Source organism: Frieseomelitta varia, unplaced genomic scaffold (assembly GCF_011392965.1).
Source record: "Frieseomelitta varia isolate USP_RPSP 00005682 unplaced genomic scaffold, Fvar_1.2 scaffold_364, whole genome shotgun sequence".
Classification (NCBI taxonomy): domain Eukaryota; kingdom Metazoa; phylum Arthropoda; class Insecta; order Hymenoptera; family Apidae; genus Frieseomelitta; species Frieseomelitta varia.
Window position 1 is genome coordinate 284714 of NW_025110106.1, and position 15102 is coordinate 299815.

Consider the following 15102-nt stretch of genomic DNA (forward strand, 5'->3'; position numbering starts at 1 on the left):
GCTGCGCGCGCAGCCCCGAGAAACCACCCGTCGCCACCCTTGCGGCCACCCTTTCCTCCACACTGGGTGAACTAGCGGTGGTGAGCTAGCGATGGCTTCGAACCTCTCTCCCGTTCGAACAACGAACGAATTTCGAATTTTCGTTCTTCGACGAGCCGAGTTTTTTTTTTTTTTCTTTCTTTTCGTCTATCGACAAACCGCTTTGTTTGAATCTTTTCGACGCTGCTCGAACGAGAGTCAACTATTTGCAACTTTATTCTCGCCAATCCTTGATCGCGTGAAGTTTCGGACCGAGAAAAGGTTATTCTTAATTGAAACGAAATGAAACATCGAAATTTATATATTATTAAATTTTATAAATTTATATATTTATTTCACAATTACTGTTTTAAACAACAGTTCGCGAGAACTGCTAGAATAAATACTTCATGCTGGCAAAGAGTTAAACGAGTTGGACTCGTGAAAAAAGGCGAATTCAAACCAAGTGATATTTGCACGATCGAAGCCATCGCTAGCGACTGCCAGCGAGGGAGTACAGCAGCTAGGGAGACTTTGATTCTGGTTCTCTCGGTTTGGCGTGCACGGTAGGGCATGGCTCGGCGCGTTCTCGTCGATAACAGGGGAACTGCTCCTGGTTTGTGTCCGGGCTAAGGAGCCATTCAGTTTTCCGATTTCCCATTTCGCAAACCATTCGTTTCCGTTCGAAACAAGGTTTCGTAGCTGTAGTCTATTTTCTGCAGATTAGGCGGACGAGAATTTCGAGAATTTAGATCGAAAAATAATAATTGTACGAGGCATATTTGTGCATTCTTTATTTCCTCGAGTCTTATTTTATTCTTTATCATTTTAATTTTGTTCTTTGTTTCCTCGAGTCTTATTTTATTTTTTATTTTTTTCACTTTCTCAAGTCTTATTTTATTCTTTATCTTTTTAATTTTGTTCTTCATTTCCTCGAGTCTTTTTAATTTTGTTCTTTATTTCCTCGAGTCTTATTTTATTCTTTATCTTTTTAATTTTGTTCTTTGTTTCCTCGAGTCTTATTTTATTTTTTATTTTTTTCACTTTCTCAAGTCTTATTTTATTCTTTATTTTTTTCACTTCAAGTCTTATTTTATTCTTTATTTTTTTCACTTTGTTCTTTGTTTTCTCGAGTCTCATTTTATTCTTTATTATTTTCACTTTGTTCTTTATTTCCTCGAGTCTTATTTTACTCTTTATCTTTTTTACTTTGTTCTTTGTTTTCTCGAATCTTATTTTATTCTTTATTTTTTTTCACTTTGTTCTCGATTTTCCCGAGTCTTATTTTTTTCACTTTGTTCGTTGTTTTCCCGATCGACGCGAAACTTCTCGCTACTCGAAATATCAATTTTACGCGAAATCTCGGCGAATCGAGGCGGCGTTGTTGGAATCTGTTTACATAAGCGTTTGCTTTGCCTTGAGACGGATTTCCACCGCGTCGCGAGGTGACGCAAGAACTCGCGCTTCTTCTCCTCTGCGTCTCTTCTCGTCGATTTCGGGAAAAACAGATTCGAGACAGAGAAAAGAGAAAATACCATCGTTTTTGAAGAAGAAGAAAAAAAAAACACTTCGAAAAATAATGTAATTCCAAGATTAAATGTTCCACGTTTTTCGGCTATTGCCTCGCCGAGGTGAGCCGCAAAGTTACGTTGACGGGGATGAATAATTCAATAAGTGGAATTAGACAGGTTAAGTCGGACGGTTGGCGGTTTGGTCGGATGCCGATCAATCGTTTAACGAATTAATGATTAATTTCGAAGCGAGCGTCGCCGTTCCGCTCCTTGTCTGTTTGCGCGTTCAACTTGCCTTCGTGTACCCTAATTCGCCAATGCGAAATTTTAATGGTAACGTTCGTCCGAATGACGATTCAACCCATTCGAGATTACAGTCGGATTACACACCGCGTGTGTAATGCACTTTCCAGCGAAAAAAAAGACGAGTTACATACCTTGTACATATGTGTAATGATCTTGAACTTAAATCGTTAGTAAAATAGTAGCTTTTTGAAATGGAGCAAAATTTAAAGAAATTCTTCCGCTCCCGGGCATCTTTCACAGCTAACTTTTAGCTGTAAAAATTTTAAGTATATTATTTGTATGTAAAAATTTTAAGTACACTATTTGTATGTAAAAATTTTAAGTACATTATTTGTATGTAATATATTTTTATTACATACAATTTGAAGTACATTATTTGTATGTAATATATTTTTATTACATACAATTTGAAGTACATTATTTGTATGTAATATATTTTAAATACATTTTAAGTACATTATTTGTATGTAAAAATTTTAAGTACATTTTAAGTACATTATTTGTATGTAAAAATTTTAAGTACATTTTAAGTACATTATTTGTATGTAAAAATTTTAAGTACATTTTAAGTACATTATTTGTATGTAAAAATTTTAAGTACATTTTAAGTACATTATTTGTATGTAAAAATTTTAAGTACATTTTAAGTACATTATTTGTATGTAAAAATTTTAAGTACATTTTAAGTACATTATTTGTATGTAATATATTTTTATTACATACCTATAATATACTTGAAATTTTTGCAGCTAAAAGTTATGTAATAATAAATTTTCTCACTTTTGTATTCTCACTATACATCGAATTAAAAAATTTTTGATCGTTGGTCGTTTGTTAAAAATGTTATAATTGGAGTATTGGAGTATACGCATTTAATTAAAAGCTGTGCAGTAAATTATGTTAGCTGATAGAAAAGTTAGTTATAATTGAAGAATTTCGATTTTATTTTCGATTTCGATTGGTATTTTCCGGCTTGGAAAATAATTCCTCGCCACGAACGCTGTTAAAGCCCGCTGTTGCCATGAATCCTTCATATCGTCCATATGTAAAAATGAGCAATTCGCTCGGATCTTGAGCGTGAAAAACGGCAAAAAGGAAAGGAGAGGCATAAAGAGTTGCCGATGAGAAAACAAACGAAAGCAAAATATACCGAGAGGTTGTTCCGCTGGCGCGCGGAATAAAATGAAAAAAGAAAAAAAAAAAAAAAAAGAAAAAAGACGGCGTCGCGCCGCGGGCAACCTCGATTTCAATTTCGCCCACGGTCGTTGAATTCTCTTTGGACAGAGAGGGGGCCCGGAGTCTCTCGCTGCCTTCGATTGAAAAATGATATCGCGAGACACACGAGAGAAGACGGAACTGCGAAATTCGAGCCGACGCGACGCGACGCGCCGAGTGATCGCTCGAAACTCGCCTGGCGGTCGAGAGAAAAGAAAAAAGAGAACGAACAACAAAAAAAAAAAAAAAAAAAAAAGAAGCGAGACGCTCGCGATCCTCGGAACGTTGAGGAGAGTCTATTAAATCGCGGTTAACCCCGCGGGGAAATTGGGGGGGCGAGGGGGGAAATGATACACGGAGGCAAAGGAGGGGGGGGGAGACAGAAGAGAGGAGGAGAGAGAACGGAAGAGAAAAGAAGAGAAGCATTTAACGGAGGCACTTTTCTCGATGAGACGTGCGTATAAATATGCAAGGTAAATTACCCTGAGCGTTACGGCGCGAGCTACCGCGCGGCACTACGAGGACACACCACCTCGCGTAGAGGGGCACGAACGCGATATAGATCGCGGTGGGACGAGGAGGCCGAAAGGGCGGCGGAAAGAGAGGGACGATAGCTCGGATGGCACAAAGAGGAGGGTGCAGGCCGAGGATCGATAGGTATATAGAAGGCAGATAGGAACACAGGAAGCGTCTGACACCGGAAAGCTCCTCGGGGATGGCTTCTTACGAAGCTAGTTCCGAACGACCGACCGACCGACCGGCAACCTGTTCCCTCTCGTTCTCTTTCCTCCTTCTTCTCTTTTCTTTTTTCTTTCTTTTTTTTTTTTTTCTTTTCTTTTTTCCTTGATATTTTCAAAACTCCAAACTGAATTTTCGCACGTGCGACGTTAAATACGTCGTCGAATCGACGATACGGAGTCGAAACGACGTTCCCTTCGATCGTGAAAAAAAGAAAAACTCTTCTCGCGTCTCGTTTCGAAAACGTCAAGCTTGAGGCAAGTTTTTTTTTTTTTTTTTTTTTTTAAATAAAACGATCGGATTTTTAACAACTTTGGTAAAGAAAGAATCTCCATCGTGCTAGCCGTTTAGCTTTAACCTCTTGCCACGCACGTCGAGAACTTTTTGTCCCAAAATTGCAGTATTTTGAGAAAACTAAACGTAACCCAGGCGAAACAAATATATATAAGTTTATTACTTCTTAATAATTTCTATCATATCGATGAGATCAAAAAGAAAGCGACGAATTATTGTATACGACGAATTATTGTATACGACGAATTATTGGTTTGGTCACTCTTTATGGTCCGCAATCGGTTGCCAGCGCAAGTGGTTAACCTCTTGCCACGCACGTCGAGCATTTTTGCCTCAAAATTGCAATATTTCCTCAGTTTTAAGTATATTTAAGTGTAACCCAGGCAAAACAATTAATAAATTTATCACTTTCCAATAATTTTTATCCAGTGGTAGTAATATCATATCGATGAGATCAAAAAGAAAGCGACGAATTATTGTATACGGTTCGGTCACTCGTTATGGTCCGCAATTAGTTGTCAGCGGCAAGTGGTTAACCTCTTGCCACGCATGTCGAGAATTTTTTTGTCTCAAAATTGCAACATATCCTCAGTTTTAAGTATATTTAAGTGTAACACAGGCAAAACAATTAATAAATTTATCACTTCTCGATAATTTCTATCCAGTGGTAGTGATATCATACCGACGGGTTCAAAAAGAAAGCGACGAATTATCGTATACGATTCGGTCACTCGTTATGGTCCGCAATCAGTTGCCAGCGCAAGTGGTTAAATGAACACGGATTTTAAAAAGTGCGGGTGATATTTACATGCCTAATACAGGGTAAAAGACCGAATGATATAAAACAAAAATGACTTTTACAAGCACATGTTTTCTTAATTTTCTTATTATTTTATTTAGAAATATAATTAATGGATTTTGTTTCAGTATTGTCTGTGAAAAATGAACGAGTTGTGACTTTTTCAAACCTCTCAGTCTTTCAGTGGCCATCCTGTATATGAAGTTACAGGGTTGAATCTATCGCCATAATTTTTCAATTATTTCCGACGATCTATTCTTAATTACATCTTTCTAACGTGTGATATCATTCAAATTTAAAGCAATCATCGACGTGCATTGCCGGTTTACTAGAGCAAGTATAACATACAAGAGTTACAGCATGATACATAGTTTCAATCTCCGGAAAAACAATATTATTATTATTATAATAATTAATATTACTGTAAAGCTAATTGACTCAGCACTGTCTTCGAAAGTTTCTTTTCTTGAAATTCTCTTCTTCTTCTTACGTCGTATCGTGCAACACCAAATGTATACGTGTTCGTTATAATTATCAGCAAATTATGAAAAGAGCAAGTTCGAGCAGAAGGAACAGCCAAGTGCAAAGTGTTAAAAGACCTAATTAAGCAAATTAATGACCTTTGCCTTTGTAACTTCTACTACCAATTACTGACAGAGAAAAAAAAAAAAAAAAAAACAAGACAGAGAGCAATTCAATCGAAGGTCTCTTCATCTCGAGAAGTCACGATTGCTTTTTGCATCTCCCGGCAATGCTTGCCAATGTTTCAAACGTTGTCTAGCTGGCTCTTTGGATCGTTTGTGTTTGCATTTGCCAGCTAACTAATAGGAGACTTCCCTTCGGGTTTCGACTGCTCAACCGCGGACGATTAATTGGCTCCTCTGGTGGGCGCAGCCCTGTCCTTTGCAGAGGCTGCCGCGTGATCGTCGTAAATACCGGAAAGTTCTCGATGCCACCGGTGCGCCCGATAAATCATCCAACGACGCGAGTTGTTCTGCTTGTTGTTGCAAGAAGTCGCGCAAAGTCGCGCGAACTTCCCCTCCGGGCATGTCGACGATCCACGAGAGAAAGTGAGAGTGAGCAAGAGAGGAGAGAGGAAGAGCATTTCAATTTGCTGCGAGATTGATTCAACATGACGGGACGCGGGATCGATCGATTTTTTTTTCCTCTGACGTTTGGTCAAAGCGTCGCAACGCGCACCACCTCTCGAGACGCGTCGCGATCGATTTAACATCGCTAAACTGGCTTGCTAAATCGCTAACGATGTTTGAACGTGAGAGGGGTTAATGCACTTCTCTCAGTTTTACGGGAATCGCGCGTATCCCGACTTGCCTCGTTCGCGTTTGCATTGTACCGAAAGGGTTTGCTCGTCCAAGTTGCGATAGCGTCCCATCCACGCGATAGTTCGCGATGGTATCGAGAGCATTCACTCATCGAGCATGTACGTATCGTCACTTTTCAATCGGCGTTGAAACTTTTCACGTAGATTCTCTTTCTCAGTTTGCAAAGTGCTCTTTATCAACGCACGGTGGGGAAAATAGTGAAACACATGGCGTATTTGTATTTTATGACTGCACGATTAAGGAAATGAAATAAATTTTTCCAGATATATTTTCATTTATTTCAGAGTGTGGCGGGTAACGTGTTGCACTATTGCAATGGGAGGATACCGAAGCGTCGATCACCGATTTCGATGAAATTTGGCTTAAAATATATTTATAATTGTTATAATATAATGTTATAATGTTAATTATATTTATATATAATATATTACATTATTAGAATATAATATAATATTAATTGCATTATATTATTTATATTCAAATATAGTATTTGTCACCTTTCAGTGATCACCCTGTAGATACTAGAGTCCCAACTTTGAGGTTAGTTTACATCCCCTCAATATGGCCGATTCTCGACAAAAAAGCTGTAGATTCCAGAGTCCCAACTTTGAGGTTAGTTTACATCCCCCAATATGGCTGATTGTTGACAAAAAAGCTGTATATTCCAGAGCCCCAACTTTGAGGTTAGTTTACATCCCTCCAATATGGCCGATTATCGACAAAAAAGCTGTAGATTCCAGAGTCCCAACTTTGAGGTTAGTTTACATCCCCCCAATATGGCGGATGGTCAACAAAAAAACTGTAGATTCCAGAGCCTCAACTTTAAGGTTAGTTTACATCCCCCAATATGGCCGATTGTCGACAAAAAAACTGTAGATTCCAGAGCCCCAACTTTGAGGTTAGTTTACATCCCTCCAATATGGCCGATTGTCGACAAAAAAACTGTAGATTCCAGAGCCCCAGCTTTGAGGTTAGTTTACATCCCCCAATATGGCCGATTGTCGATAAAAAAGGGGGGGGGGGAAATACGTGTCAGGTATTTTTTCGAAAACTACATTTCAAGCTAAATTTCATCGAAATCGATGATTCATGCTTCGATAAAAGTTGGAATCCGGTCCACTTAGAATGGTCGTATTACATGCGCATAGTACTCGTCTCCATCCAAGCGCGGTGCAAACGAGTAAACAAAGTTCAAAGTTGGCACTCTGCCTATGGGCTATTCACCGCGCCGCAGATGACACGGCCGCTCGCGTACCGGACACCGGAAACCGGAAACCGAATGCAGTCTGCGGCATCCAACAGTGCAACCCACCAACTCTTCGGTACTACGCGGCGTTAATTTAACGTGAATTCGTCGCGCGATCGATTCTCTCAACGATTATCGGTCTCGATCGATTACTGTTTCCAAACCTAACCTCTGTGTTTTGCGTGTTTTCAATTTTCACGGAGTTCGCCCGCCACTCCTCGTAGATTTGTGACGGCGCGCGTATCATTAAAAGTGATTTAAAATGAAGAAAGAAGAAAAATAAAACCAAATGGCAGGAGATATATTATACATTCTCAGTTGTTGATAATCAACCAGAGCAAACGGTCGTCGTAAGAATCTTTTTATATATTAATTAAATAACACGATATATTATATATATTATTATATATTAATGTAGTTATTATTACACGATATATTATATATATTATTATCCTCTTGCGCTAGTAACGTAGTTCACGGACCATAATGAGTGACCAATGTCATTCCAGCGCAAGAGGTTAATTATATAATTATATTATATATGTTAATTTATACTATATATACTATATTAAATAATAATTCATTATTAAATATGCTATTATTAAATTATCAAATTGCGATACGAATTCGACGATAGCAAATCCGTCGACATCGAGAAACAGATCAAATCAGCGAATAAATCTGAATCGTTTTTCACTTGAACGACGTGCACGGCGCATCGCCGCGTAAAAGTAGTTACGGCTGTATTTTATGAGTCAGACGAAGTTCGTACGAAAGTGTTTAAGTGGGGGACGGTAATACGTAAAAGGGAGACGTAAAGTGCTAACACAGGGCAGAACAGCAGCAGCTCTCGACAGCCCCTCCCACTGTCCCCTGCCAGTCTTCGTCTTCCTCTTCTCCCCTTGCCTCCTCCTACGCCTTCGTTTCCTTCAAACTCTTTGACGCCTCGTTCTCGTTAGTTTTTGCTCGTCCCTCCATTTTTTTTCCCCAACCTTTTCTGCCAACCTCTCCTGCGTTTTTTCAAACCTCGTGTGTCGCCAATATGATCCTCGCGAAGAAACAACGAACCGCGCCCTCTGTCGAAAAGAAAGAAAAACAGAGATTAAAAGAAGGTTAATTTTCTGGAAACGTCGTCGTTGGAAGATTTACTCGCCGCCGTCGCCGTTCGGGAAATTACAACGTTGGCCAGACGTGATGGAAAAACAGCAGAGGTATGTATCTGATAGACAAGTGACATAGTAGACGGTAGTAGCTACATATGGTCAAATGAAATACATATAACGAGGAATGCGAGGTGAGGCGAGGCAATCGCGACGTTGACATTCGAGCGTGGCGTGCACATGTTCGATGTCGGTACCGTAGTTTGATTTACGCAGCCGTAGATGCGATCTCTATTAAACGTGTATCCCGTACATGGATTGTGGGGATGGACGGTAAATCACGAGAATCTGTTGGTCGCGGTGCAAGCCCAATAGTTCTTCCAAGCATCAACGTGATACACATAATTGGTGGCGTTGCTACCGAGAGTTGCTATATCGTACGGAGTAAGTCGGCGAGTGATTCTCCATTTTTTTTTATATATATATTTATAATATATATATATATTATAAATATATATATATAAATATATTTTTTATATATATATTTTATAAATATTTTATTTTATAAATATATAAATATATTTTTTATGTATATATATATTTTATAAATAATATTTTATTTAATAAATTTTATATATATATTATAAATATATATTTTATTTTATATATATATATATTTGTGAAAGTAGATACATACAAATTTATATATTACAACAGAAAATTGAAAAATGTTAGTGAATTATAGTTCACAAAGGACAAGCAGGAAATTTTCAAGACAATTCAATTATACGCATCACGTGTAATTTACTTTAATTTTACACATTGTACAATTACACATGGCTTTAATTTTACAAAATCATTAAAATAATTTTATTTCATCACCAAAGTAACTCTAGTTTCCAAATGAAAACGAACAAGAAGAACGATATAGTAATAAGGTGCAATATATCATTAAGAAAAAGCTCGAAATTGGTATTTTAACCTATATTGTGATAAGATCCTAACCTATATTATGGTATTATAACCAATATTATTATGAGATCTTAATCTGTATTATAATCTATGTTATAATCCTACATTATAATCAGATTCTAACCTATATTATAATGAGCCATTTCACCTAATAAATTATCGGCATGATTCTACTTTTTCTTCTTTTTTTTTTCTGCGAAACAGCGTCTTCATTCAACTTCTTTTTCTTTCAGAAGCGCATGCCCGAGATCGGCGAGTATTCGGAAGAAAAATTCCCCCGTACTTACAATTAGAGGCACGAAGAATTACTCGACGGAAGGAAACAGGTTCGCCCGTGAGCTTCCTAGATAAAAACTTTTTCCTAAAACTCCAACTATCTTGGCTCGTTCGATTAAACTCGACTCCGTTTACTCGGCGCGTAAATACTTGGAACTTGTTACACTTTAGAGCAGTACGAGAACCTCTCGTTTGCTTGTCCAGCGATCGCGAGCCGGGGAACAAAAAAAAAAAAAAAAAGAAAAAAATTCGTTTCATGTTTGCCAAAGCTTTAAGATCGATTTACAATATTTTTCGTGTTACATATCCACTTTGGCTAAATTATCCATTTCGATGAAAGTAAATCTTTTGTAAAATAAGATTTGTAAAATAATCGAAATTCTGTCGAATTTGACCTATTCTTAAATTATAATTGTCTGAAATTACGTAAAATCGGCTCGTAAATCTTTGATTATCCCTGACAATTCTGAACAAAGAAATTAAAACGAGCACGGGTGACAAAGAACTTTTTTACGGGGACAAAAGCACGCGAAATAAAAGCACGGCGGGATGCTACGCGTTCCCAACTTCTCTAAATAAATTTTATCTCGCAATGGCTAATTTCACGGAGGCGTTCAAAGAGAACCGGTGAATTAGCGAGAGAAAAGAGTTGGAAGCGTTTAATCCTGCCCCCCCTCCCCCCTCTTTTCCCTCTCTCGGCTCGTTAACTCGAAACGTGTGAAGAACTAGATAAACTTTCGTTTCGTCCCTACTCGAATTTGTAATTCAACGATAAACGACGAAAGCTCAACGACTGTAAGCTCTCGCTAGAAATCTCGTGATACGCGGGGGAGAATGTCTTCTTAACCGTCTTGATATTTCGGTTTCATTGATATTTATTTCGAACGTTACTTTAAAGGCAGATTCTCAATTATCAAATAAACATTATTTTCTCAAATAATCAGTTCTTCTTTCAATGTGTGTTATTCTCCCAAATATTATTTGCGTAGCTTCAAATTCATTTAACTTCTCTGCTACTGTTGGCGCCTATGGGGCGATCAACTTACTTCCGTCCCCCCAAACGAGAGTAGCGCCTACTTCTATGGGCGCTCACTTCACGTTGCTCGAATCAAACTGAAGGCGTCTATAGGCAAATGTTACCGATGACAGTTGCAGCAAATATTCACTTGAAAGTAGACGTAAGTGAATTCTAACTCAATTGCATTTTCCAGTCATATATTATTTAAACGATTATTTTACAGTTACTTCATTTAAGCTGTGGTAGTAAATTAATCGCAAAAAGGCACAAATATGCAGTGTATAGAAGGGGGACGTATCAATGCAAGAAACGTAATGTAGGATTATTGGTATTTTTAGGATACCAATAATTATTATTTTAATCATTAATATTATTGGTATTTAATAATAATAAAGTATTTAATTAAATAATAATAATAAAGTATTGGTATTGGTATTTAATTAAATAATAATAATAATAAAGTATTGGTATTGGTATTTAATTAAATAATTATTATTTTAATCATTAATATTATTGATAGGATTAGGTAATTGTACAAAACTGTTATGCGAAATAAATTTCACACAGGTCTGGATTCGACCTAATCTAAACTGAAATCTGAACAGCGCGATCGCGCTGCGTGGTTCACGTGAAATCTAGGAAAGAATTGGGAGAAAAATATATTTTGGTTGCCGTTACGCCGTTCGACAGCGGCAATTACGCTCGTTTTGCGACGACCCGATAATTGGAGGCGTGCCAGCGTAACGAGCTGGCAAGACCGGAGGAGCACGAGCGCTCGAGATAAAAGTAATCGAGTACGTTCTACATTCCGGTATCTCGCATCCGTCCCTGCCGTGCAACCCTCGCGAGGCTCGCGAGTCTTCTTTCATTCTGCTTATATCGGGTTGCTGTTCCGTGTCGAGCTTCAACCAAGAAATAATATGCTTGCTTCGAGTTGAAATTCGCGAATAAGAGTCGAGTCTGTGGGACAGAAGCGTCGTGCTTCGAATCTCGGCGATTTCGTCCGAAGAAAATCGAATACAGTAGTCTCCAATAGCAACCGGGACCGAAACTGGTCAGTTAAGCGAGGAAGTGTTTTCAATTCCAGGAATTGGCATCGAAAGAATGACAGTGGGGATGAGTCAACTGTTTCACCAGGCATGAATATCAGGTGTCATATATATAGGGTGGCCACTGAAAAACTGAAGGGTTTGAAAAAGTCATAACTTGTTCATTTTCAATATTTTTTATTTTCTTTTTATGTGGGTTACAGGAAAAAGTACTGAAAAAAAATCCATTAACTATATTTCCAAATAAAGTAATGAAAAATTTAAAAAACGTTTCAGTCTTTCAGTGACCATCCTATACATCGTTTGTTTTGTGTGTTCGAGTGTTATGTTTCACGCGGTCGCACGGTAAAATGGAGTGGGGATAGTCCCAATGCCAAGAATTGGTGGGGACAAGCGCTGGGTCAGTTACGAAGTCCAAAGTGTGATCAGTTACGCGAGAACTACTGTGTTTCAAGAAACTGCGAGCAAACCTCGGAGAGACCCGCGCGTCGAATGCAAGACTTCGGCGGAAACGAGAGCCCGCCTTTGACTCGAATCTTGGCCCGTTGAATTTCTCGAACGAGGGTGTCAAGCAGTAAGGAGAGTTTTCGAGAGTTGAATCGGCTGGAGCAAGCGTCGCGTCGAGCGGTTGACGAGTCACTGGAAAAAGAGAAAAGGGAGCTGGCGAGTGCGTTTTTTTGCGTGTGTGAGTGCGAGTGAGTGAGTGAGTGAGTGAGTGAGTGAGTGAGTGAGTGAGTGAGTGTGACGGAGAGGGGTGGGGAGGGGGAAGGCTGGAGGGGGTTAGCACGACACGATAGCCCCAACACACGAGAAGCGCACCGAGACCTCGACGAAATCCTAATATTTTAACCACTGGCGAGGAATGAAAGGACCCGGGTGAGCATGAAAAGGGAAAAAGGGGTGCGCGAGTCATCCCTGCGTACCCTTAAACCCTACTGGATGGGGTGGAACCTGCAAGGTGGGTGGAAGTGTGTATACCCGTTGCGGTACCCCGAGGGAAGTACTTGCAATTAACGCGGTAAGACTCCGGGCTCTGGCAAGGGGTAGTACACCCTTCTTACCGGTAACCAACCACCCTCCGTCCCTGCTCTCGTTCCCACCTCCTTTCTCTTTGACTCTTCCGTACCGTTCGTTCGTCTGTATGTACATACATACTTTTCGCCTGCTGCCCTTCTCCCTCCCTCTCTCTCTCTCTCTCTTCCTCGCTCGTCCGCTGACGCAGTACGCACGCAGTTTCTCCGCATCCATCTTCGTCGAGCAGCGTTCCCAACGAGCTCTTCGAGCGCTCGTAGGGGACGCCAGAATGGCTGTGTTCGGTTATTTGTCAGGGATACGCGTAATCGCGCGCACGCGTGCTTCCCAGCCCCGTGAAAATCTACACATCTCGTCCCCTCTCTCTTTCTCTCTCTGCATTTACCTCGCGCGTTCCTCCTTTTTAACCACCCTTCCGACCTTTCCCTCCGGGCTCACGCGCCTCCCGATGCAACAGATTGTGATTACACGAGTTATCGACCCTACGGGCTACCGTCAAGTCGAGCGCAAACTGCGAATCGTGCAACTATCGATGCAACGATGTACCAATTGCGGAGGAAATTGTGGAGGCGACTCTCGTTTTTACGATTGGATCGGATCGCCGATCGATCTCGGTCGGACGGGGTTTTATCTGGGTCTTATTGGTTAAGCGAATCGACGCGACCGACCGCGGCGGACCAGGCCAATTGATTTTCCGTTCGATGGCAACGCGTGACCGTGCGTCACGCGATCAACAGCTTGCTGGCCAAGTGTGCAACGTTAACGCCAATCGGTTTGTTTTACAATGGATAAATTGTAGTATCGTAGTTGTTACATTTAATATATTTATATTGTGTTATAATATATATATATATTATTTTATAATTTTATATTTATATTATAATATGTAATTGCATTTAATTATAACAGATGGCCTGTAACGTGAAAGAGGAAAAGTATGAATGTGGTACGAGAAGCACAACCTTAGCGTGGAGAGTTTTGAAAAGGGATTCGTGAAAAAGAGTTGATTGTGTTGTTAAAAAGAGTTTATTTGAGTTGTTAATCTGTGTTCTTTGTCTTGCCTAATTATTTGTTGTTTAATCACCATTATAACTCCTTTAATAAATATCATTTATATTTTATCTTTACAATATGTATTGGATTGTAATTTCGTATTTTTAGGTCGGAATTTTCGTATTAAAAAAAGAATTTTATTAAACAATATATAATACGCACCGTTTTGTTCGATAACTTTGCACACCTTTCGGGCAATTTCAAAATTCCATGCTCCCAAAACCTCCAGTTTCGCACAAGCCTCCAAAGAACAATGTGGATTATTTTCGATCCACGTCTTAATCTAGTCTTCACATATCGTAACCAATTTTGACACACACGTTCGCTTCCTATCTTTATATACAGCACATACTTTTATTATTACTTGGTTTTGAAAAAGCTACTAATAATTGCATTTAAAAAAGCATTAAACTAACCGAAAATACTACTTGTTTTGCTCTGTATTCACAACGTCTGCAAATAAAAATTACCGATTGTAACGTAACGAACAACTAGAAAGCCTAAAATACAGGAAAACATAACCTCTTAGAAACACACGTGCAGCGAGATACAAATACTTCCTTAATGGTTAACGACATTTAACCGCGAAATACGAAATCATCCAATGTATCGAACGTTCGAAATTTCTCGAGATAAACGCGGACAACTCGTGCATTATGTTCGTACGAAGCTCGTAAAATGCAAAGAATCGGAAGAAATTACAAGAATACAAAAATTCGTAAATGTCCAGTTACGAATGAGAACCGCTGGCCCTCGGGAATCGTTTACCGAGGGAAAATTTTGTTACAATTAGGGATCTCGCGTTCGGGGCTTATTCGTGGATGATGCACGTATGCACGCCCGATGACATAGTACGTGACAGCGGCGCTCTATTGTGCGGTCGCAATCTGAATACGATTGAAATTTGCGTGAAACGACTGTTGCCACTGGTAGAATCATAATGCTAAATAGGTACATTGTCGTATAGACGAGAAGGCGACGTTTCTGGGTTTGTCAAAGTTGTATATTGTGATGTATGTATATTGGCTCACGTATATTTAAAACACGATTACGTACTTACACGATGAAAAGTAGACACAGAATCTCCAGGATAATAGATACTTTTAACTTAAGATATATTAGAATAATAGAT

At 39.1% G+C, this 15102-nt stretch overlaps 1 protein-coding gene across 1 annotated transcript; it reads left to right on the top strand.

Moving 5' to 3' along the window:
- Window positions 1–8539: 8539 nt before the first annotated feature.
- LOC122530921 lies at window positions 8540–11168 on the top strand. Its single transcript, XM_043658337.1, has 3 exons — window positions 8540–9014; window positions 9776–9960; window positions 10808–11168. Exons 1-3 carry the CDS (start codon window positions 8897–8899, stop codon window positions 10886–10888), a joined length of 384 nt encoding a protein of 127 aa, XP_043514272.1. The 5' UTR covers window positions 8540–8896; the 3' UTR covers window positions 10889–11168.
- Window positions 11169–15102: the final 3934 nt, after the last annotated feature.

What these genes read in the sequence shown, in the direction of transcription:
- LOC122530921 (XM_043658337.1), top strand. Translation starts at nt 8,897, where the DNA reads ATGGACGGTAAATCACGAGAATCTGTTGGTCGCGGTGCAAGCCCAATA. An exon ending in GAGTTGCTATATCGTACGGA is followed by an intron (nt 9,015 to 9,775) that starts GTAAGTCGGCGA and finishes TTTTTCTTTCAG; the next exon opens with AAGCGCATGCCCGAGATCGG. An exon ending in CGACTCCGTTTACTCGGCGC is followed by an intron (nt 9,961 to 10,807) that starts GTAAATACTTGG and finishes TTATTTGCGTAG; the next exon opens with CTTCAAATTCATTTAACTTC.